The following is a 22,885-nucleotide window of genomic DNA, read 5'->3' as shown; positions in this document are numbered from 1 at the left end:
TGATTAGTCGCGACCAATCAGCAGAGCGTTGTTTAAATTTGCCGCCAATACTGCTGATTGGTCGCGGCCGCCGACCGCGACCAATCAGCAGAGCGATGCAGAGCGGGGTTTAAATTTGGCCCCAAAGTCGCTGATTAGTCGCGTCTGACGGCTGCGACCAATCAGCGATTTTGCCGCAAAATTTAAACAAGGCTCTGTTGATTGGTCGCGGCCGTCAGACGCGACTAATCAGCGACTTTGGGGCCAAATTTAAACCCCGCTCTGCATCGCTCTGCTGATTGGTCGCGGTCGCCAATCAGTACAGCGGTGTTTAAATCAGGAGCCAAGATCGGTGATTGGTCGTGGCCGATATTTAAATTTGGCGCCAAAATCGGTGATTGGTCGCGGCCAGCGGCCAGCGCCAGCGACCAATCAGCGATTTTTAACACAAATGTCCGGATCTTTGTAACACCATGCGGATACTTTGGGGACATCAGCGGCTAGGGTGTGAAGGGAGGACCAGGGAGCGGCGCTGCGGGTCCGGATACTTCCGCTGCGAGCGCTCGCTCATGTCCCTGGTTCTCGCAGCGGAAGTATCCGCACAGGCAGCGCCGCTCCCCGGTCCTCCCTTCACACCCTAGCCGCTGATGTCCACACAGTATCCGCATGGTGTTACAAAGGTCCGGACATTTGTGTTAAAAATCACTGATTGGTCACAGGCGCTGCCCGCGACCAATCACCAATTTGGGCGCCAAATTTAAATATCGGACGCGACCAATCACCGATCTTGGCTCCAGATTTAAACACCGCTGTGCTGATTGGTCGCGGCCGATATTTTAATTTGGCGCCCAAATCGGTGATTGGTCGCGGGCAGCGCCAGTGACCAATCAGCGATTTTTAACACAAATGTCCGGACCTTTGTAACACCATGCGGATACTGTGGGGACATCAGCGGCTAGGGTGTGAAGGGAGGACCGGGGAGTGGCGCTGCCGGTCGGGATACTTCTGCTGCGAGCAGTCGCTCATCTCCAGGCTTCTCGCAGTGGAAGTAGCCGCACAGGCAGCGGCGCTCCCCGGTCCTCACTAATACGATTCCGCTCCCCACTCCTCACCAATACGATTCGCTGATTGGTCGCGCTCTCCGCACGCGACCAATCAGTGATCTGGGCGCTAAAGTTAAACACCGCTCTGCTGTTTGGTCGCCGATGCTGCCCGCGACCAATCACCGATTTGGGCGCCAAATTTAAATATCGGCCGCGACCAATCAGTACAGCGGTGTTTAAATGTGGAGCCAAGATCGGTGATTGGTCGCGGCCGATATTTAAATGTGGCACCCAAATCGGTGATTTGTCGCGGGCAGCATCAGCGACCAATCAGCACAGCGGTGTTTAACTTTTGCGCTAAGATCAGTGATTGGTCGGGTCCGAAGACCGCGACCAATCATCAAATCGTCTTGGTGAGGACCGGGGAGCGCCGCTGCCTGTGCGGATACTTCCGCTGCGAGAACCCGGGACATGAGTGGGCGCTCGCAGGAGAAGTATCCCGACCTGCAGCGCCGCTCCCCGGTCCTCTTTTCCGCATGGAGGTCAGCGGCGCCGGCGGTCCATCCGCTGCTACCGGCCGGGAGATGAGCGCCTCGCGCCGCTCATCTCCCGGCTGCATCTCCGTCCCGCAGATGGGTCCGGCGGTCGGGTTCCTTCTGCTGTTGCCGGCCGGGAGATGAGCGCCTCGAGGCGCTCATCTCCCGGCTGCATCGCCGCTCAGCTCCGTCCCGCAGATGAGCCGCTAACGGCCGCCATCTTTTTTCAGAAATCCCGTGGCGCTAATTGGCTGCTGCCGGACCAATGAGCGACGCGGGATTTCCTGGACAGACAGACTGACACACAGACAGACAGACAGACAGACAGACGGGATAAGACAATTATATATATAGATGTATGGTTTTTCTCCCTACACTACCTAATACACGATCAAATCTCTCCCTGACACAGCAGCAGCTCTCCCTACACTGTCTGATCTTGAGTCACTGTGACGAGCATGGTGGCGCCAGATCTGATATAGACCTGATGACGCTGTGCGGCCAGCCAATCACTGTAATGCCCACAACCAACATGTCTACGGCATTACAGTGCATGGCAGGCAATCCCTGCATGTTCATTGGCTCTCTAAAGAGCGCCAAACATGCAGGGAGGGGACCCGAGTTCCGGCCCGAACAACCCGGAAATACTCGCCGAGTGCTGAGCATCTCAAGCAGTGAGATGCTCAGGCGAGCACCGAGCAGTAGCGAGCATGCTCGCTCATCACTACTGTTTTCACTTCTATTTTTGAAAGAATTCTTATTTTGTAGTATTTATTGCACACCTGTCTAAAACTTTGCTACATTATTGTATGTTATGACGACAATTGTATGATTCAAATAGATTCTCATTTATGAGTACTCTAGCGGGAGAAACTCTTTTAATCATGTTAACAAAGAACTAATGTACCAGTCACATCACTACAGTAGAGTCATGGAAGTAAAAAAATAAAAAAATAAAAATATGTGGAAGCAGATACTAAAAATATTATGGTCCTGTAATGCGAATGAATCAACTGAACCTGTAAAAGTAGAAAAATAATGTAATATATTCATATTCATATTATTCTTGCTTAATTATGTTGTCTAAAAGGGTATCCATAATGGTATATCCATGCCGATATTTGCCTCTAGGCACCGGAGGTACGGTGTCTAGAGCAGCGGTTTGCAGAGGGTGGCGTCAGGGAGGGCCAAAATGATTTTTTTTTTAATCTCCTTCCCTCCTCCAGGTGCTTTACATAAACCAGCATTTTTCTGGATGAGGGAGGGAGCAAGGTGCATTCATTTGTATTTGCATCTTTAAGACGCAAATACACATGATCCCCCGTGTGCGCCGCCACTTCCAGGGTCAGAGGATCTGCTCTCTAACCTGGCATGCGGTGGCAGGAGACCTCATCACGCTGCCAGCATCAATGCAGAGTGCCACGGAGGACAATCCGGAGCCTGGAGCAGGTAAGCGCTTACAGAGTCTAAGATGCAGCCTGGGGAAGGAGGGGGGAGAAGCTAAATGGCGCACCTGGGAAGGGGGGGGAAGCTGTATGGAAAACCTGGAGGGGGGGAGAAGTTATATGGAGAACCTGGGGAGGAGGGGGGGTTAAATGGAGAACTTGGGAAGAGGGGGGAGAAGGTAAATGGAGAACCTGAGGGAGAGGGTGAAGAGGAGATGCTATATGGAGAATCTGTGAAGGGGGGGGACACTGTACTAAGAAACTGGGGAGGGGGAAGAAGCAGTAATGAGAACCTTGGGAGGTGGGGGAGAGGCCATAAGGAGAAGCTATATGGAGAACCTGTATGGAGAACCTGGGGAGGAGGGAGAAGCTATAAGGAGAGCCTGTATGGAGAACCTGGGTGGGGTGTATGGAGAATCTGAGGAGGGGGGGAGAAGCTGTATGAAGATTCTGGGGAGGGGGGGAGAAGATAAATGGAGAACCTGGGGGGGAATTGAGTGGAGATCCTGGGGAGAGGGGAGAAGCTGTATGGAGAAACCTGGGAGTAGGGAGAAGATGTATGACATACCTGGGGAGGTGGGAGAGAAGACATTTGGAAAAGCTATATGAACAACCTGGGGAGGGACGGGGAACTATATGGAGAAGCTATATGGAGAGCCTGTATGGAGAACCTGCAGAGGGTGGGAGTAGTTATTGAGAACCTGTATTGAGAACCTGGGGAAAGGGGAGAAACTATATGGAAAAACTGTATAGAGAACCTGAGGAGGGGGGAGAAGCTATATGGAGAAAATGGGAAGGGGAGAAAGAAGCTATATGGAGAACCTTAGGAAAGAGGGGGAGAAGCTAAATGGAGAACCTGTGAATGGGTGGAGAAGCTGTATGGAGAAGCTATATGGAGAACCTGTATGGAGAACCAGGCGGGGGGGATCTATATGGAGAACCTGGTGATGGAGGGAAAGCTAAATGGAGAACCGGAGGGGAGTGAAGGGGAGAAGCTATATAGAGAAGCTATATGGAGGGTATGTATGGAGAACCTGGAGAGGGGGGACCTGTATGTAGAATAAAGTGGGGTGGGGATAAGCTGTGTGGTGAACCTGGGGAGGTGTAGGAGAAGCCATATGGAAAAGCTATATGGAGACTTTTATGGAGAACCTGGGAAGGGGGGAGAAGCTATATGGAGAATCTGGTGATGGGCAGGAAGCTAAATGGAGATCCTGGGAAGGGTGGGAAGCTAAATGGAGGACCTGGGGTTGAAGGGGAGAAGCTATATGGAGAACTTGGGGAGGTAGGGGGAGACACTGTTTGGAGAATCTGGGGAAAGGGGAGAAGTTGTATGGAGGTGGGGTAGAAGCCATTTAGAAAAGCTATATGGAGAACCTGTATGCAGAACCTCGGGAGGGGGGGAGCTGTATGGAGAATCTTGGGAGGGAGGGAAGCTGTATGGAAAACCTGGGGAGGAGGAAAGAAGTTGTTTGGAGAACCTGGGGAGGAGGGAGACACTGTATGGAAAACCTCGGTGGAGAAGCTGTATGGAGAACCTGGGGAGGATTAGAATTTGTATGGAGAACCTGTGGAGATGGGAGAGAAGCCATACGGAGAAGCTATATGGAGAAACTGGAAGGGTGCAGAAGCTCTATGGAGAATCTAGGGAGGATTAGAATATGTATGGAGAACCTGTGGAGAAGGCAGAGAAGCCATATGGAGAAGCTATATGGAGATACTGGGGAGGGTGCAGAAGCTATATGGAGAATCTATATGGAAAACCTGGGGAGGGGGGAGAAGCTATATGGAAAGCTATATGGAGAACTTGTATAGAGAACCTGGGGAGGGAGTAGAAGCTATATGGAGATCCTGGGGAGGATGGGAGTGGCTATATGGGGAACCTGTAAGTAAAACCTTGGGCGGGGAGAAGCTATATGGAAAACCTGTATGGCTAAACTGGGGAGAGGGGGCTATATGGAAAACCTGGGGAGGAGAGAAAGAAGCTGTATGGAGAAGCTATATGGAGGACCTCTATGGAAAACCTGGTGAGGGTGGAGGGAATCTATATGGAGAATATGGTGATGGGGAAAGCTAAATGGAGATCCTGGGGGTGAAGGGGAGAAGCTATATGGAGAGCCTGTATGGATAATCTGAGGGGAGAAGCTATATGGATAACCTGTATGGAGAACCTGGGGAGGTGGGTTAGAAGCCATATAGAGAAGCTATATGGAGAACCTGTATGGAGAACCTGGGGAGGGTGGGGGGAAGCTACATGGAGAAGCTGTATGTAGAACCTGAGGAGGTGGGGGAGAAGCAATATGGAGAACCTGTATGGAGAACCTGGTGATGGAGAGGAAGCTAAATGGAGATCCTGAGAAGGGAGGGAAGTTAAGTGGAGAAATTGGGAGTGAAGCGGAGAATTTATATGGAGAACTTGGGGAGATGGGGGAGACACTGTATGGAAAACCTGGGGAAAGGGGAGAAGTTGTATGGAGAATATGGGGAGGTGGGGTAGAAGCCATATAGGGAAGCTATATGGAGAACCTGTATGGAGAACCTGGGGAGGGGGGGAGAAGCTATATGGAGAACCTGTATGGAGAACCTGGAGAAGGGGGAGAAGCTATTTGGAGAACATAGGCAGGAGGGGGGAGAAGCTAAATGGAAAACCTGGGGTGAGAGGGGTGAAGATAGAGATCCTGAGGAAGGGGGTGAAGGGCAGAAGCTATATGGAGAATCTGTGAAGGGAGGAGACACTGTATTAAGAACCTGGGGATGGGGAAGAACCTGTATGGAGAACCTGGGGAGGGGGGAGAAGCTGTATGGAGAACCTGGGAAGTGGTGTGAGCTGTATGGAAAACCTGAGGAGGGTGGAAGAAGTTGTATGGAGAACCTAGGAAGGGTGGAATCTCTATGAATAACCTTGGGAGGGGGGAGAAGCTTTATGGAGAACCTGGGAAGGAGGGGTAGCTGTATGGAATGCCAGGGGAGGGGGGAGAAACTGTATGATGAACCTAGGAGGTGTGGGAGAAGTTAAATGGAGAACCTGAGGAAGTGGAGAAGCTATATGGAGAATCTGTGAAGGGGGCAAAACACTGTAATAAGAAACTGGGGAGTGGGAAGAAGCTGTAATGAAAACCTTGGGAGATGGGGAAGAAGCCATATGGAGAACCTGGGGAGGAGGGAAAAGCTATAAGGAGAGTCTACATGGAGAACCTGGGGAGGGGGGCAGGTTTATGGAGAATCCGGAGAGGGGGAGAAGCTGTATGGAGAACCTGGGGAAGGGGAAAGAAGCTAAATGGAGAACCTGGGGGAAAGTTGAGTGGAGAACCTGGGGAGGTGGGGGAGATGCCATATGGAAAAGTAATATGGACAACCTGGGAGGGGGGGCTATATGGAGAAGCTATATGGAGAGCCTGTACAGAGAACCTGGAGAGGGTGGAAGTAGTAATATGGAGAACCTGTATTGAGAACCTGGGGAAAGGGGAGAATCTATATGGAAAAACTGTATAGAGAACCTGGGGAGGGGGGAGCTATATGGAGAACCTGGGAAGGTGGGAAAGCTATATGGAAAATCTGGGGAGAAGGAAAGAAGCTATATGGAGAACCTGAGGAAGGAGGGGAGAAGCTAAATGGAGAACCTGGGGACGGGAGGAGAAGCTGTATGGAGAACCTGGGAGGGGGAGGAGAATCTGTATGGAGAACCTGGGTAACTGGGGAGAAGCTAAATGGAAAACCTGGTGAGAGGGGGGAGAAGCTAAATAGAGAACCTGAAGAAGGGGTGAAGGGCAGAAGCTATATGGAGAATCTGTGAAGGGAAGAGACACTGGTATTAGGAACCTGGGGAGGGGGAAGAAGGTATATGTAGAACCTAGCGAGGATGGGGAAAAGCTATATGGAAAATCTGTATAAATAAAATGGGGAGAGGAGGCTATATGGAAAACCTAGGGAGGGGGGAAAGAAGCTGTTTGGAGAACCAGGGGAGGGGGGTGAAGCTAAACGAAGAACATGAGGAGAAGAAGCTGTATGGAGAACCTGGGGATGGGGGTGAAGCTGTATGGAGAACCTGAGGAGGGGGGTAAGCTCTAGAGGAGATCTGCATTAAGGAATGGGCAAACATACCAGCAACAGTGTGTGCCAACCTTGTGAAGACTTACAGAAAACGTTTGACCTCCGTCATTGCCAACAAAGGATATAAAACAAAGTATTGAGATGAACTTTTCTAATTGACTAAATACTTATTTTCCAACAAAATTTGAAAAAACATTTCTTCCCAAATCAGACAGTGTGATTTTCAGGATTTGTTTTCTCATTTTGTCTCTCATAGTTGAGGTCTGCCTATGATGTCAATTACAGGCCTCTCTCATCTTTTTAAGTGGGAGAACTTGCACAATTGGTGGCTGACTAAATACTTTTTTTCCCCACTGTATATGGCGAACTTGGGGAGATGGGGGCGAGACACTGTATGGAGAAACTGGGGAAAGGGGAGAAGTTATATGGAGAATATGGGGAGGTGAGGTAGAAGCCATATAGAGAAGCTATATGGAGAATCTGGGGTGAGAGGGGAGAAAATAGAGAACCACCTGAGGAAGGGGGTAAAGGGCAGAAGCTATATGGAGAACCTGTGAAGGGTGGGGACACTGTATTAGGAACCTGGGGAGGGGGAAGAAGCTGTATGTAGAACATGGGGAGGTGGAGAAGCCATATGGAGAAGCTATATGGAGAACCTGTATGGAGAATCTGGGAAGAGTGGAATCTGTATGGAGAACCTGGGGAGCGGGGAGAAGCTGTATGGAGAACCTGGGAAGGGGGGGCTGTATCGAAAACCTGGGGAGGGTGGAATCTCTATGAAGAACCTGGGGAGGGTAGAGAAGCTGTATGGAGAAATTGGGAAGGGGGGGTAGCTGTATGGAATACCTGAGTAGGGGGCAGAAGCTGTATGGAGAACCTGGGGGCTGCTGTCTGATGAACCTGGGGAGGTGGGGGAGAAGCCATATGGAAAAGTTATATGGACAACCTGTACGGATAACCTGGGGAGGGAGGGAGAAGCTATATGTAGAAGCTATATGGGGAGCCTGTATGGAGAACCTTGAGAGGGTGAGAGTAGTTATATGGAGAACCTGTATTGAGAACCTGGGGAAAAGGGAGAAGCTATATGGAGAACCCGAGGAGAGAGGGGGAGAAGATAAATGGATAACCTGAGGATGGGAGGAGAAGCTGAATGGAGAACCTGAGAGGGGAATGAGAAGTGGTATGAAGAAGCTATATGGAGCACCTGTATGGAGAACCTGGTGAGGAGGGGATCTATATGGAGAACCTGGTGATGAAGGGAAGTTAAATGGAGAACCTGAGGGGGGGTGAAGGAGAGAAGGTATACAGAGAAGCTATATGGATGGCCTGTACTCTGTACTCAGTCACCAGCCACCACTCTTTCTCCCGGTGTGCCATGCATTACACAAGCACATGTCCAAAAACATTATCTGTGCCCTCAACAATGCAGTTATCGGGAAAGTCCACCTAACCACGGACACGTGGAAAGTGTTTGTGGGCATGGACGGTACATCTCGCTGATGGCACACTTGGTTAACATAGTGAAAGCTGGGACCCAGTCAGAGCCTTGGGATGGAACACATCCTCCCGATCCCAAGGATTGCGGGCCCTAGGTCAATCAGGGTTGCCCCCACAGTCTACAGCTCCTGCACCTCATCCTCCTCAGCCTCCTCCTCCTCTTCAGCCTCCATCTCCGAAATGACCACATCAGTCACAAGCTGGAAGCACTGAAGCACTGCCTTGGCCAATCGACAACAGGCTGTGCTGAAGCTAATATGACAAGCCGCACAATGCTGAAGAGTTGTGGACAGCTCTGAAAGAGCAGGCAGATCTGTGGCTGAACCTACAGCCAGGCATGGTTGTGTGTGACAATGGCCGGAACCTGGTGGCGGCTCTGAGGCGAGGCGAGCTCACACACGTACCATGCCTGGCCCATGTGATTAACCTCGTGGTTCAGCGGTTTCTCAAATCCTACCCGGAACTGCCAGGTCTGCTTGTTAAAGTACGCCGCCTGTGTAACCAATTTAGAAAGTCACCTACAGCTTCCGCCGCCCTTGCCGTGTTTCAGCAGCGTTTGCAGCTTCCGGCTCACAGACTCGTGTGTGATGTCTCCATGCTTTGGAACTTTATACAGCAGATGTTGGGAAGGAATTGTGAGCAGAAGAGGGTCGTTGTTGAATACCAGCATCAAACAAGGTCTTCGGTATTCAGTTCAGACTCCACAAATGAGACGTCAGGAATGGACATGGATGTCAGACATATGTATCATCCTCCAAAACTTTGAGGACTCAACCAAGATGGTGAGCAGCGATGATGCCATAATTAGCGTCACCATCCCGCTTCTCTGTCTTTTGAAGCACAGAACAATCAAAGAGGATGCATTGCAGGCGGAGCACAATGAAATGGAGCAAGGTGCACAGCTTCTGGATACCTACAGTTGCAATAGAAAACTTCACAGAGCAGATTACATGGGATAACAAGCTTTTACTTATCAGAACATGAGGTTAAGGAAAAAACGCACAGACACACAGTACTGCACCAGGAAGTAAGTGTTAGAACCTTGCTGTTAGGTTTTTTTTCCTTTGCTGGTCACATGACCTTGTTGGCCTATTTAGTCCTGCTCCGCCCTTCTGGCTTTGCTGGACTTCATTGTATATCTACTTTCTAGCTAGCCTGTGCTCTGTATCTAACTCTGTTAGTTTGCTTGGTCTACGGACCTCTATGTTCTATCTATTTTGTTTGTTCGTCTGTCTGCTACTATTTCTGTTAGGAGGTGTCCCATATTCCTCCCAGTCCTTAGTACTTGTAGGGATTCCCTCCCCACATCTATAGGTCTTCGTACAGACTAGATTAGGACTTTAGCAGGTCTGATCGCAGGATCAGGTTCCCTGTTACATCGTAGGGATTCAGTTGAGTCTCATAGTAGGGACAGATCTCCTCTCTTTCCTTAGCTTTGGTAGCAGAGCATAACAGTAAGACCAGAACAGAAGGTACAAGAGAGACTTTTTTCTTTTTACAATGCAATACACAAGGAAACTTTATACAACATTGCCATCTACTGTCAGATCAGCATAAAATTTTCCTTCACGCAAACAAAGAAGTCCACAACTGTTGCATATACCAACAGGAACCATACAGGGTGATTACACACAGCCCAGCCTCATCTCATCCCAACGTGGATTGGGTGACAATGAGGAAGAGAAGGAGGAAGAATAAGAGCTAGTTTCATGCGCTATAGATGATGCTACCTGCACAACTGTCATACCGTCTGTTCAGCGTGGATGGCCTGAGGACAGAGAGGAGGAGGAAGAGAGCATGGTCAGTCGTCCTCTTGGTGAGGACAGAGAAGACTTGCCTGTTAGCTGTCTGGCACGCATGGCTGAGTTTGTTACGGTGCCTTTCCCATGACCCTTGCGTTCTCAAAATTTTGTGTGACAGTCATTACTGGTTGGTGACACTTCTAGACCCACGCTACATGGAGAACTTTATATCTCTTATTCCTGAGGCGGACAGGTCTACAAAAATGGGGCAGTACCAGAAATCCCTTGTTGCAAAACTATTAAAAAAATTTCCATCTGAAAACGCTGGCAGCAGAGGTCACAGTTCGTTGGACAACCAAGGACTACACGCGAGAGAGACACAACTCCAATCCAGCAGAAGCAGGGGAACACTGTCAAAGTTCTGGGAGAATTTTCTCAGCCCCTCCCATCGCACAGGCCCTGAGGTGTGGGGTACTCTCACAAGAAGTGCAAAGTTTGGGAAGATGCTGAGGGAGTACCTTGTCGACTGTACCAACGTCCTCCGTGATTCCTCTGTGCCTTATAATTATTGGTTATCCAAGCTGGATACAGTATACTATAGAGTATGTTCATGTATACCCCCCAGTTGTAAATGTTTGTCAGCCCATATGCTTAGTGCATGGGCATTACAAGTATAGGAGACCCGCTCCTTTCTAATGGGAACATTTTTTTATAAGGCCCTCCTCCACATTTTTTCCAAGGTGCATTGGAGTGCCTCCCAATTTTTGGCAGCCCTTGCATTCACTGCATAGGCCAACACTATGGGAGACCCACTTCCTAATAATGGGAACATTTTTTCATGACGCCCTTTACGTCTCTTCCAAGGGGCATTGGAGTGCCTCCCAATTTTTGACAACCCTTGCATTCACTGCATAGGCAAAAACAATGGGAGACCCACTTCCTAATAATGGGAACATTGTTTTCAGGAGGCCCTCTGACCTCCACGTCTCTTCCAAGAGGCACTGGAGTGTCTCCAAATTTTTTCTACCTTTGCATTCACTGCATAGGCAAACACAATGGGAGACCCACTTTTCTAATAATGGGAACATTGTTTTCAGGAGGCCCTCCTCTAACTCTCTTCAAAGGAGTATTGGGTAGCACTTGCACTCACTTCCTACGCAATAACAGTATAGGAGATCCACTCTTTAGTAATGGGAACAACAAGGCATTGCCGGCTGATGGCTCTCTAAGAATTGTGAGGACCGGCTTATGGCCCTTTAAGAATAGTAAAGGCCGCCTGATGGCCCTATAAAAATAGGCTTTGTGACTTTCAGAGTCCCTCCTTCATAAAACATGAAACAGGATGTGTCTGATCATGTCTCACACACCACATGGCCAGATAAGGTTGTAAAATGTTAAAATGACATCTCCCGGTGAATGCATTTGTCATAGTTGAAAGCAATGCAAAAGTGCAAAAACGCATCAGAATAGCTACGTGTGAACATAGCCCAAGGTATGGAGGAGTATTTTTGGTTTTGGTTATTTATTTTGCCTATATATGTCATTACCCTGGAAAGGATGTACCTTACATACATATTTCCCAGGAAAATCCTTTTTGGTTTTGTTTTTGTATGTTTTATTGTGAGTCAGTAAAAGTGGCATAATACCTCTGACAACGTTGTTCACAGCAGTGACCTGGGAGTCAGAAATGCTTCCAGGGATCTTCCCTATGCTGTTCCCATGTCAGTTGAACACTGTTTCCATCGATTTGGGCAATTTTTAGGCCCCTGCAGATCGTCGGGGGGAGCCGCCTGAAAAATACTCGAGTTTCCCATAGAATTACATTGGGCTCGTTGCTCAGGTTGAGCACCCAAGCATTCCAATTTGTTCGACCCGAGCATCGAGCACCTGAGCATTTTAGTGCTCGCCCATCACTAAATATGATGCATCTAAAGTTCCCCTCCACAGTCCTCCAATACAAGGCACCAACAATGTATGATGCACCATAATACCCCCACATAGTGTATGATGCCTCCACAGTCATCCCATCCAAATATAATGGCCCCGACAGCCCCATTCATCGTATCACAGCCCAAACAGCTCTCCACATACAGTATCATGGCTACCAAAAACTTCCCACACAAAGTATCAGGCCGCCACAGCCCCTCACACTGAGTGTCATGGCCCAAAATAACTTCTCACACACAGTATAATGGACCCCATAGTTTTCCCTTCCCCACAGTATGATGCCCCCAAACAATATGATTCCACCCACACAGTATGATACCACACAGCTCACACACATAGTATGGTGGCTCCATAGTATAATGACCTCCAGTCTCCAGTCTCCTGCACACAATGTAGTGCCTACAGTTTCACCCTAATACTGTACCTTTCCACAATATGATGCCTCCACAACTCCCAAGCAGTATAATAACCCATAGCTCCCACACAGTTTGATGGTCTCCAGTCCACCCCACAAAGTATCATGCCTACAGTTCACCCAACTGCCTCCACAGAGTCACAGAGTTTAATGCTTCCACAGCTCATCACACAGTATGATGTCCAGCAGTCCCCCCACATGTACTGATTGACAAAAAAGTACCTACTCATATAGTCCCATTTCACTGATGCATTTTGTTAGTCAGCCATGATTAGCTTCACAGCAGGCGTGATTTAGTGACATGATCATGACTCTGTTGAGAATTAATCATACAGGCTGAATGGTGGAAAAGGGAGGCAGTGGCTTCCTCCTCACTCATCATTGTATTCAACTGTCTCAGTAGCCTAAAGATGTAGATACAGTTGAAATTTTGACACTGGGTGGTGGGTTAGGAGGGTGGTGCTGTTTGGCACAATAGTGTAAGACAACTCCCTAATGCTTTCTGGTGGGCTGCACTAAAGAGTGGGGGAGTGTTTTCTGGTAGTGTAGGCTTTAAAGTGCACTGGGGGTTACAATATACCTTGTCAATATGATAGGTTCCTACAAAAATGAATGTATAACCTACGTGACAAGCTAATACATTTTAAGGAGGAATAACAAAAGAAGAACAGCAATCCAGAGTTTCAAGAAAAGTTGCTGTAGAATGGTTATTTTATGGAAAATTCAACATATAAAAATAACTATATACAGTATATGGTAACGTGCATTTTAAAACTTAATTAATTAATAATAGTAATACTTAATTACATTTTTAAAATTAAAAAATAACAAGCTGTACTATGGTATGAAATGCACATTCTTATCCTTCACTTCTTTTTTTTCAGATTATCTACACAATGAGGAATCCGAGAGACATTATTGTGTCCATGTTCCATTTCACCAAGATTCTGAATATCTTTGAAGCAGCTGAAGACTTCGAGAAATTCATAGATGACTTTATACTGGGGAAGGGTAATATATTTTCTTAAGGGAATATGTATTTAGAAAAATACATTATTTGAAAGATATCTATGATACAACTGGAGACCAAGATGAAGTAGGGGAGCAACATCATACACATGGATAAGGTTCTGCATGTATTTTCCTGTCCTCATCTTACTGTTTAGTATAGAGAACTTTACTGCACCTCTTTCCTGAGCTTATTACTTTGTAATTGTCCTGTGGTCATTTCTGTCTTCAATATCCCGACGTTTACTGCCTTTACCTTCTCTACTAATCCAAATAGATAAGGTAAGCATAGGGGAACTTTACATAGTCATGACTCAAATTCATTTATGCCCATAGTTATAGCTACCGCATATAAAAGAAATACCTAAGAGAATATTAGTGCTCATGAGCACATGTAAATTTTTATGTGAGTTTGTAAGCCAAAGGTTATGGGCATAAGAGTTATCTAGGGTAAAGTTTGATGCTGAGTATAAAAACATACACCCTAATTTTTGCTTGCTTGCACTAGATGCGTTCTTGCAAAACCGTATCTACAGTTTATAATCAAGTTAATAATTTAAGGTTTTTTTCTGTGGGCTGAAAATTCTCATCTAAAAGATAAACCATTGTCTTTCTTACAGTTCCGTATGGATCTTGGTTTGAACATGTGAAAGGCTGGATGAAAATGAAAGATGACAGTAGATTCTTCTTTGTTACATACGAGGAGCTCTTACAGGTAGTAATACTGTAGGTCGGCATGCAGCGTCAGTAGGGTTTCTGGTTAGAACTCATTGCCTAGTTGCATGTCTCTGGCATTTATACTCCTCAATATATGGGCATAGTGTAACGTGGGCAGGGGAGGTAGTCATGGGTGAGGTGAACATCATCAGCGCCCCATCACACTACAGGAAAAAGGAGGCCTTGGCTGGGTGTGTGTGGTGCTGTTACCTTGGCGATATACCTGTGCAGACCGCATGCTGTCACTTATCATGACTAGTGTTGAGCCACCCCCGTAGTGTTCGGGTTCGGTTCGGTTCGTCGAACACCGGGATGTTCGAGGAACTGTTCGTCGAACTGTTCGTCGAACTGTTCGTCGAACACCTTAGAACACCGTCGAACACCGTTAAAACCAATGGCAGGCAAACAAAAACACATAGAAACACATAGAAAACACATGCAAAGGTGTCCAAAAGCTGACAAACTGCTCAGTAGACACTCTCTTTAAAAAAGCCGGCCGGCAAATTCAGCAGCGGCATACACCGGTACCCGACAATTTAGACAAGAAGGAATAGAGCATCACACATAGATTAGATAGATAGAAACATGTCAGTAACACATATAAGAAGCACAGTGACAGTGTTGGTTACTGCACTTGTCATTTAGTGTAAAGGATTTATAAAAAAAAATATTAGTGTTTTCATGCACCGTCTCTTTAAAAAAGCCGGCCGGCAATTCAGCATCTGTACCCGACAATTTAGAACAGAAAGAATAGAGCTTCACACATAGATTAGATAGATAGAAACATGTCAGTCACATATATAATAAGTACAGTGATAGTGTTGCTTACTGTACTTGTCATTTAGTGTAAAGGATTTATTTAAAAAAATAATAGTGTTTTCATGCACTGCCTCTTTAAAAAAGCCGGCCGGCAATTCAGCAGCGGTACCCGACAATTTAGAACAGAAAGATAGAGCATCACACATAGATTAGATAGATAGAAACATGTCAGTCACATATATATGATGTACAGTGATAGTGTTGGTTACTGTACTTGTCATTTAGTATTAAAATAAAGGATTTATTATTAAAAAAATTGGCGTGGGGTTCCCCTTAATTTTAGGCTCTAGCGGAGGTTAAGCAGACGGCTGGGGCAGATGTTTGAAGCCTGGGAAGGGGGTAATACCCACGGAGCTTCCCAGGCTACTAATATCAGCCCCCAGCTGAATACATAGCCTTTACTAGCTATTAAAATGGGGGACCCCCCAAAAAAAATGACGTGGGGTCCCCCCTAATTTAATAGCTAGCAAAGGCTAGGCAGACAGCTGGGGGCTGATATTAATAGCCCAGGAAGGGAGCCATGAATATTGGCCCCCTCCCAGGCTAGAAACACCAGCCGTCAGCCGCCCCAGAAATGGCGCATTCATAGGATGCGCCAATTCTGGCACTTAGCCTCGCTCTTCCACGCTGCCCTGGTGCGGTGGCAGGGGGTAATAGGGTTGGGGTTGATGTCAGCTTATAATGCCAGCTGACATCAAGCCCAGGTTAGTAATGGAGAGGCGTCTATAAGACACCCCCATTACTAACCCCATAGTCAAAGTTAAAAAAAACACAAACACCCAGAATAAAGTCCTTTAATTGAAATAAAGACACAATCCTTTATTGTTCTAAATTAAACCATATTTACCATCACGCCCATTCCAGCTGAAGCCAACGATCTCCTGCAATAAAAGAAAAATAATAAAGCAACCTCATCCTTACCTTTCCATGGTTCCCACGACAGCTTCAGCTCTGCTACATCGAGATGACAGGCTGGACCGCAGCAGAACGCTGCCATCCAGCCTGTCATCCCGCAGACACTGAGAAGCGCAGGCTTGCTTGCGCTGCTCAGCGTCTCTCTGTGACGACATCCAGATGAGCCGAGTTCATGTCCAATGAACTCGGCTCACCTCATGCACGTCACTGACAGCGTGGGAAAATTCTCACGCTGAAGCGCTGATTGCAGGAGAATTTTCCCACGCTGTCAGTGACGTGCAGGAGGTGAGCTGAGTTCATTGGACATGAGCTCACCTCATGCACATCACTGACAGCGTGGGAGAATTCTCCTGCACTCAGCACTTCAGCGTGAGAATTTTCCCACGCTGTCAGTGACGTGCATGAGGTGAGCCGAGTTCATTGGACATGACCTCGGCTCATCTGGATGCCGTCACAGCGAGACAGTGAGGAGCGCAAGCATGCCTGCGCTTCTCAGTGTCTGCGGGATGACAGACTGGATGGCAGCGTTCTGCTGCGGTCCAGCCAGTCATCTCGATGTAGCAGAGCTGAAGCTGTCGTGGGAACCATGGAAAGGTAAGGATGAGGTTGGTTTATTATTTTTCTTTTATTGCAGGAGATCGTTGGCTTCAGCTGGAATGGGTGTGATGGTAAGTATGGTTTAATTTAGAACAATAAAGAATTGTGTCTTTATTTCAATTAAAGGACTTTATTCTGGGTGTTGTGTTTTTTTTAAATACTTTACTAGAAATTCATGGCGGTCATGTCTAATACTGGCGTGACCCCATGAATTTTGGGCATGGGGCCAGCTGATAATACCAAGCTGGCCCTAACCCCTTTATTACCCAGTGAGCCACCGCACCAGGGCCCTGGATGAGTTGGGTACAGCGCCAGAAGATGGCGCTTCTATGAACGCGCCATTTTCCGGGGTGGCTGCGGACTGCAATTTGTAGCGGGGGGGGGCCCAGAAAGCTTGGGCCTCCCTGCGCTGCAGATTCCAGCCCCCAGCTGCCTAGTTGTACCTGGCTGGACACAAAAATAGGGCGAAGCCCCACGTACTTTTTTTTAAATTATTTCATGAAATTCATGAAATAATTAAGAAAAAAAGGCCTTCCCTATATTGTTGTGTCCGGCCAGGTACAAATAGGCAGCTGGTGGTTGGGGGCAGCCCGTTCCTGCCTGCTGTACCTGGCTGGACACAAATATAGTGCGAAGCCCCACTTCAATTTTTTTTAATTATTTCATGAAATTCATGAAATAATTAAGAAAAAAAGGGCTTCCCTATATTGTTGTGTCCGGCCAGGTACAAATAGGCAGCTGGTGGATGGGGGCAGCCCGTTCCTGCCTGCTGTACCTGGCTGGACACAAATATAGTGCGAAGCCCCACTTCAATTTTTTTTAATTATTTCATGAAATTCATGAATTAATTAAGAAAAAAAGGGCTTCCCTATATTGTTGTGTCCGGCCAGGTACAAATAGGCAGCTGGTGGATGGGGGCAGCCCGTTCCTGCCTGCTGTACCTGGCTGGACACAAATATAGTGCGAAGCCCCACTTCAATTTTTTTAAATTATTTCAGGAAATTCATGAAATAATTTAAAAAAAATTGACGTGGGGCTTCGCACTATATTTGTGTCCAGCCAGGTACAGCAGGCAGGAACGGGCTGCCCCCAACCACCAGCTACCTATTTGTACCTGGCCGGACACAACAATATAGGGAAGCCCTTTTTTTCTTAATTATTTCATGAAATAATTTAAAGAAAATTGACGTGGGGCTTCGCCCTGTTTTTGTGTCCAGCCAGGTACAACTAGGCAGCTGGGGGCTGGAATCTGCAGCGCAGGGAGGCCCAAGCTTTCTGGGCCACCCCCGCTGCAAATTGCAGTCCGCAGCCACCCCGGAAAATGGCGCGTTCATAGAAGCGCCATCTTCTGGCGCTGTACCCAACTCATCCAGGGCCCTGATGCGGTGGCTCACTGGGTAATAAAGGGGTTAGGGCCAGCTTGGCATTATCAGCTGGCCCTAAGCCCGAAATTCATGGGGTCACGCCAATATTAGACATGACCACCATGAATTTCTAGTAAAGTATTTAAAAAAAACACAACACCCAGAAAAACGTCCTTTAATTGAAATAAACACACAATTCTTTATTGTTCTAAATTAAACCATACTTACCATCACGCCCATTCCAGCTGAAGCCAACGATCTCCTGAAATAAAAGAAAAATAATAAAGCAACATCATCCTTACCTTTCCATGGTTCCCATGACAGCTTCAGCTCTGCTACATCGAGATGACAGGCTGGACCGCAGCAGAACGCTGCCATCCAGCCTGTCATCCCGCAGACACTGAGAAGCGCAGGCTTGCTTGCGCTCCACAGTGTCTCTCTGTGAGGGCATCCAGATGAGCCGAGTTAATGTCCAATGAACTCGGCTCACCTCATGCACGTCACTGACAGCGTGGGAAAATTCTCCTGCACTCAGCGCTTCAGCGTGGGAGAATTCTCACATTGAAGCGCTGAGTGCAGGAGAATTCTCCCACGCTGTCAGTGACATGCAGGAGGTGAGCTGAGTTCATTGGACATGAGCTCACCTTATGCACGTCACTGACAGCGTGGGAAAATTCTCCTGCACTCAGCGCTTCAGCGGGAGAATTCTCACGCTGAAGCGCTGAGTGCAGGAGAATTCTCCCACGCTGTCAGTGACGTGCATAAGGTGAGCTCATGTCCAATGAACTCAGCTCACCTCCTGCACGTCACTGACAGCGTGGGAGAATTCTCCTGCACTCACCGCTTCAGCTTGAGAATTTTCCCACGCTGTCAGTGACGTGCATGAGGTGAGCCGAGTTCATTGGACATGAACTCGGCTCATCTGGATGTCGTCACAGAGAGACGCTGAGCAGCGCAAGCAAGCCTGCGCTTCTCAGTGTCTGTGGGATGAGAGGCTGGATGGCAGCGTTCTGCTGCGGTCCAGCCTTTCATCTCGATGTAGCAGAGCTGAAGCTGTCGTGGGAACCATGGAAAGGTAAGGATGAGGTTGCTTTATTATTTTTCTTTTATTGCAGGAGATCGTTGGCTTCAGCTGGAATGGGCGTGACGGTAAGTATGGTTTAATTTAGAACAATAAAGGATTGTGTCTTTATTTCAATTAAAGGACTTTATTCTGGGTGTTTGTGTTTTTTTTAACTTTGACTATGGGGTTAGTAATGGGGGTGTCTTATAGACGCCTCTCCATTACTAACCTGGGCTTGATGTCAGCTGGCATTATAAGCTGACATCAACCCCAACCCTATTACCCCCTGCCACCGCACCAGGGCAGCGTGGAAGAGCGAGGCTAAGTGCCAGAATTGGCGCATCCTATGAATGCGCCATTTCTGGGGCGGCTGACGGCTGGTGTTTCTAGCCTGGGAGGGGGCCAATATTCATGGCTCCCTTCCTGGGCTATTAATATCAGTCCCCAGCTGTGTGCCTAGCCTTTGCTAGCTATTAAATTAGGGGGGACCCCACGTCATTTCTTTTGGGGGGTCCCCCATTTTAATAGCTAGTAAAGGCTATGTATTCAGCTGGGGGCTGATATTAGTAGCCTGGGAAGCTCCGTGGGTATTACCCCCTTCCCAGGCTTCAAACATCTGCCCCAGCCGTCTGCTTAACCTCCGCTAGAGCCTAAAATTAAGGGGAACCCCACGCCAATTTTTTTAATAATAAATCCTTTATTTTAATACTAAATGACAAGTACAGTAACCAACACTATCACTGTACTTCATATATATGTGACTGACATGTTTCTATCTATCTAATCTATGTGTGAAGCTCTATTCTGTCTGTTATAAATTGTCGGGTACCGCTGCTGAATTGCCGGCCGGCTTTTTTAAAGAGACGGTGCATGAAAACACTATTATTTTTTTTGATAAATCCTTTACGCTAAATGACAAGTACAGTAAGCAACACTGTCACTGTACTTCGTATATATGTGGCTGACATGTTTCTATCTATCTAATCTATGTATGATGCTCTATTCTGTCTGTTATAAATTGTCGGGTACCGCTGCTGAATTGCCGGCCGGCTTTTTTAAAGAGACAGTGCATGAAAACACTATTATTTTTTTAAATAAATCCTTTACACTAAATGACAAGTACAGTAATCAACACTGTCACTGCACTTCTTATATATGTGACTGACATGTTTCTATCTATCTAATCTATGTGTGATTCTCTATTCCTTCTATTCTAAATTGTCGGGTACCGCTGCTGAATTGCCGGCCGGCTTTTTTAAAGAGACGGTGCATGAAAACACTATTATTTTTTTTGATAAATCCTTTACGCTAAATGACAAGTACAGTAAGCAGCACTTTCACTGTACTTCGTATATATGTGGCTGACATGTTTATATCTATCTAATCTATGTGTGAAGCTCTATTCTTTCGGTTCTAAATTGTCGGGTACCGGTGTATGCCGCTGCTGAATTGCCGGCTTTTCATGTTTCACTGTTGGCACTGTTCCCATCGATTTGGGCAATCACTGTAATGCCACAACCACCATGGCTGTGGCATTACAGTGAGTGGCAGACAATCCCTGCATGATTGGTGCTCTAAATAGCGCCAGACATGCAGGACACGCTTTTGGTGCACGAACAGTTATCGAACATAACCTCGAACAGCCGAATTTTTTGCAAATCGTTCGGGTTCGTCGAACAACTCGAACACCGCCCAAAACAGCTCGAATTTGAGATTGGCGAACAGTTCAAGTCGAACACCGCTCATCTCTAATCATGACAGGCAAGAACCAATTAAAATAGATATGAATGAGGGAGACCAAAGTTCAAATATAAACTTTTCTTTACTGAACAACAACTTGATACATTAGATAACTGGCACAACCCTTCAAGAATGATTCTTCTGTGCAAAACTAAGGCAGGAACTGTAAAGTTAAATGTGGTGGTAGATTACTTCCATTACATATTACAACAGTCTAGAAAACCATCATGCGAAGCTCCATCTTCTCCTGTGAGGACCGCACAGGTCGAGGTGTGTCGCTACGGCGCCTCACAGCTAGTCTGAACCCCATGTTGATTTGTGAGGACCTCACTGGTTCAGGACAGTCGATACGACTACTCACTACTACTTTCAGAGTCCATTCGATGAAGTCCACACACTCTGCTGTGGCACTGCATCTTTAGCTCTCCATAGGAGAATTTGTGTACCAGTTCAGCAACACTCCTGCTTCTTCTCTTCTATAGATAATTGTTTCCTTAAAACCCACTTGCCTGAGATAAGGAATCCTTCCTTCTGCTTAGTCCTTTTTAGGACTCCTGATTTTCTGGTCACCTGAGCAAAGTTCTATCCCTTTAATTAGACTTCCTGACCTGCAATGCTCCACCCGTTTAAATAGGCCTTCTGGCCTGAGATAAGAATCCCGTTCTCTTTGTCTTCACTAGGCCTTCTACCTATGATCCGGAATTCTGCTGCCACTTAATCCTTGCTTTCCTTCAAAACATACTTTCTGGTATAGTGATCCCTCTCTTCACACACAAACGCCTGTTACAAAGCAGGTTTGCAAGAAACTAGACCATAGGTCTGTTCACTTCTCAATGCTTCGCCTATCTAACTTATCAACAGGAAACTGCATCTGCTTTTGCCCATAACTCCCCCCCGTCCTGGGTTAGCCCCAATAATTAATGAGAAAATAGAAGTTCCAGTGGAGTGATTTAAAACTCTCATTTAAAAAACTCATGAGTACTACAATTTCGACCTATACTGTCTTACTCATGACTACCATGAGTAAAACCGTATAGGTCAAAACGTGTTGGTTTTCATACCTGCTGGTCACGCTGCTGCCATGGTTATTAACTTTTTTTGTGAATGAATGGATTTTTAAATTACTTTGCATCCACTGGAACTTTTATTTTCACATTTGCTTCCAAGTCTGGTCCCGGGTTTTCCGAGCGGATCCTTGCAGTCATTCCTGGACACTTTCTCACTGGTGAGCTGACTTTCCATTGTCCCTCCTCCCTGCATGTGTTAGTCCCAATAATTAACCCTCTCTGCTGGTAACTAACTGTTGCTGGGCACAAAATAGATAAAACAACATTTTATGCATATCAATTCATTATATAATCATAATATCTTCAATGGAGGTGTGGGCAGCATCTTCACTTCTTTACAATAACAGCTAATTGAAAGGCACTGAACAATTTTCCATGGACCTTTGTTTGGCCAGGGTGTCTGTTTCAAAGTAGATACACACATACATACATACAATGTCTCTCAGTGAAGATAGCTATACCGTGGAGCAGTGGGACTCATCAGCAACTCAAGTGATGCGGCCATGGAGAAGTTTACCTAGTACCCCAATGAATTCTAGTTGTGAAGACCCAGGGTAACGCTACTCAGACAACACAGGGTTAGGGTAAAACAGCGTGGCAATCTTTATTGAACCACCAAGCGGACAATAAACACAGAGAACAGTCCCAGCAAATGCTCAAGATGGTACAACATTACACAGTCTCACCCTTCCTTCTCCGCCCGCCTGGGATAGAACAACTGCGACTTTGGAGACTTCCTGGACATCAACCAGTGGCCCCCCGCTTCTGACGGGCCCCCACAGAGAAAAGGAAGCGGCAAGCTTAGGAAGCTAGCAGTCCATCGAGGTACAAGGCCAGGAGTCTCGATAGTCCCACCTGGCCTCCCCGAGAGTTTCCATGGGGCCAGATGACCGGTGGGTCCCAATCTGGCTTCTCTGAATGTCTCCATGGGTTTCAGGTGA

General features: G+C 47.0%; 1 protein-coding gene across 3 annotated transcripts in view; it reads left to right on the top strand.

Moving 5' to 3' along the window:
- LOC141172264 (sulfotransferase 2B1-like) overlaps positions 1 to 22,885 on the top strand; it is a 251,360-nt gene that overhangs the window by 115,071 nt on the left and 113,404 nt on the right. For all 3 annotated transcript variants that reach the window (XR_012252447.1, XM_073656271.1, XM_073656272.1), the window contains exons 4-5: positions 13,539 to 13,665; positions 14,283 to 14,377. Coding sequence is in view for 2 of the 3 variants with exons in the window: in XM_073656271.1 (XP_073512372.1) it covers positions 13,539 to 13,665; positions 14,283 to 14,377 (222 nt within the window). In the remaining variant the exon portion in view is untranslated. The remainder of the gene's footprint in view (positions 1 to 13,538; positions 13,666 to 14,282; positions 14,378 to 22,885) is intronic.

This window comes from Phyllobates terribilis, unplaced genomic scaffold, assembly GCF_046119375.1.
Source record: "Phyllobates terribilis strain yellow unplaced genomic scaffold, ASM4611937v1 Scaffold_12__6_contigs__length_324123572, whole genome shotgun sequence".
Taxonomy (NCBI): domain Eukaryota; kingdom Metazoa; phylum Chordata; class Amphibia; order Anura; family Dendrobatidae; genus Phyllobates; species Phyllobates terribilis.
Note: the sequence above shows the minus strand (reverse complement) of the source record. Positions and strands in the feature narration are given on the sequence as shown.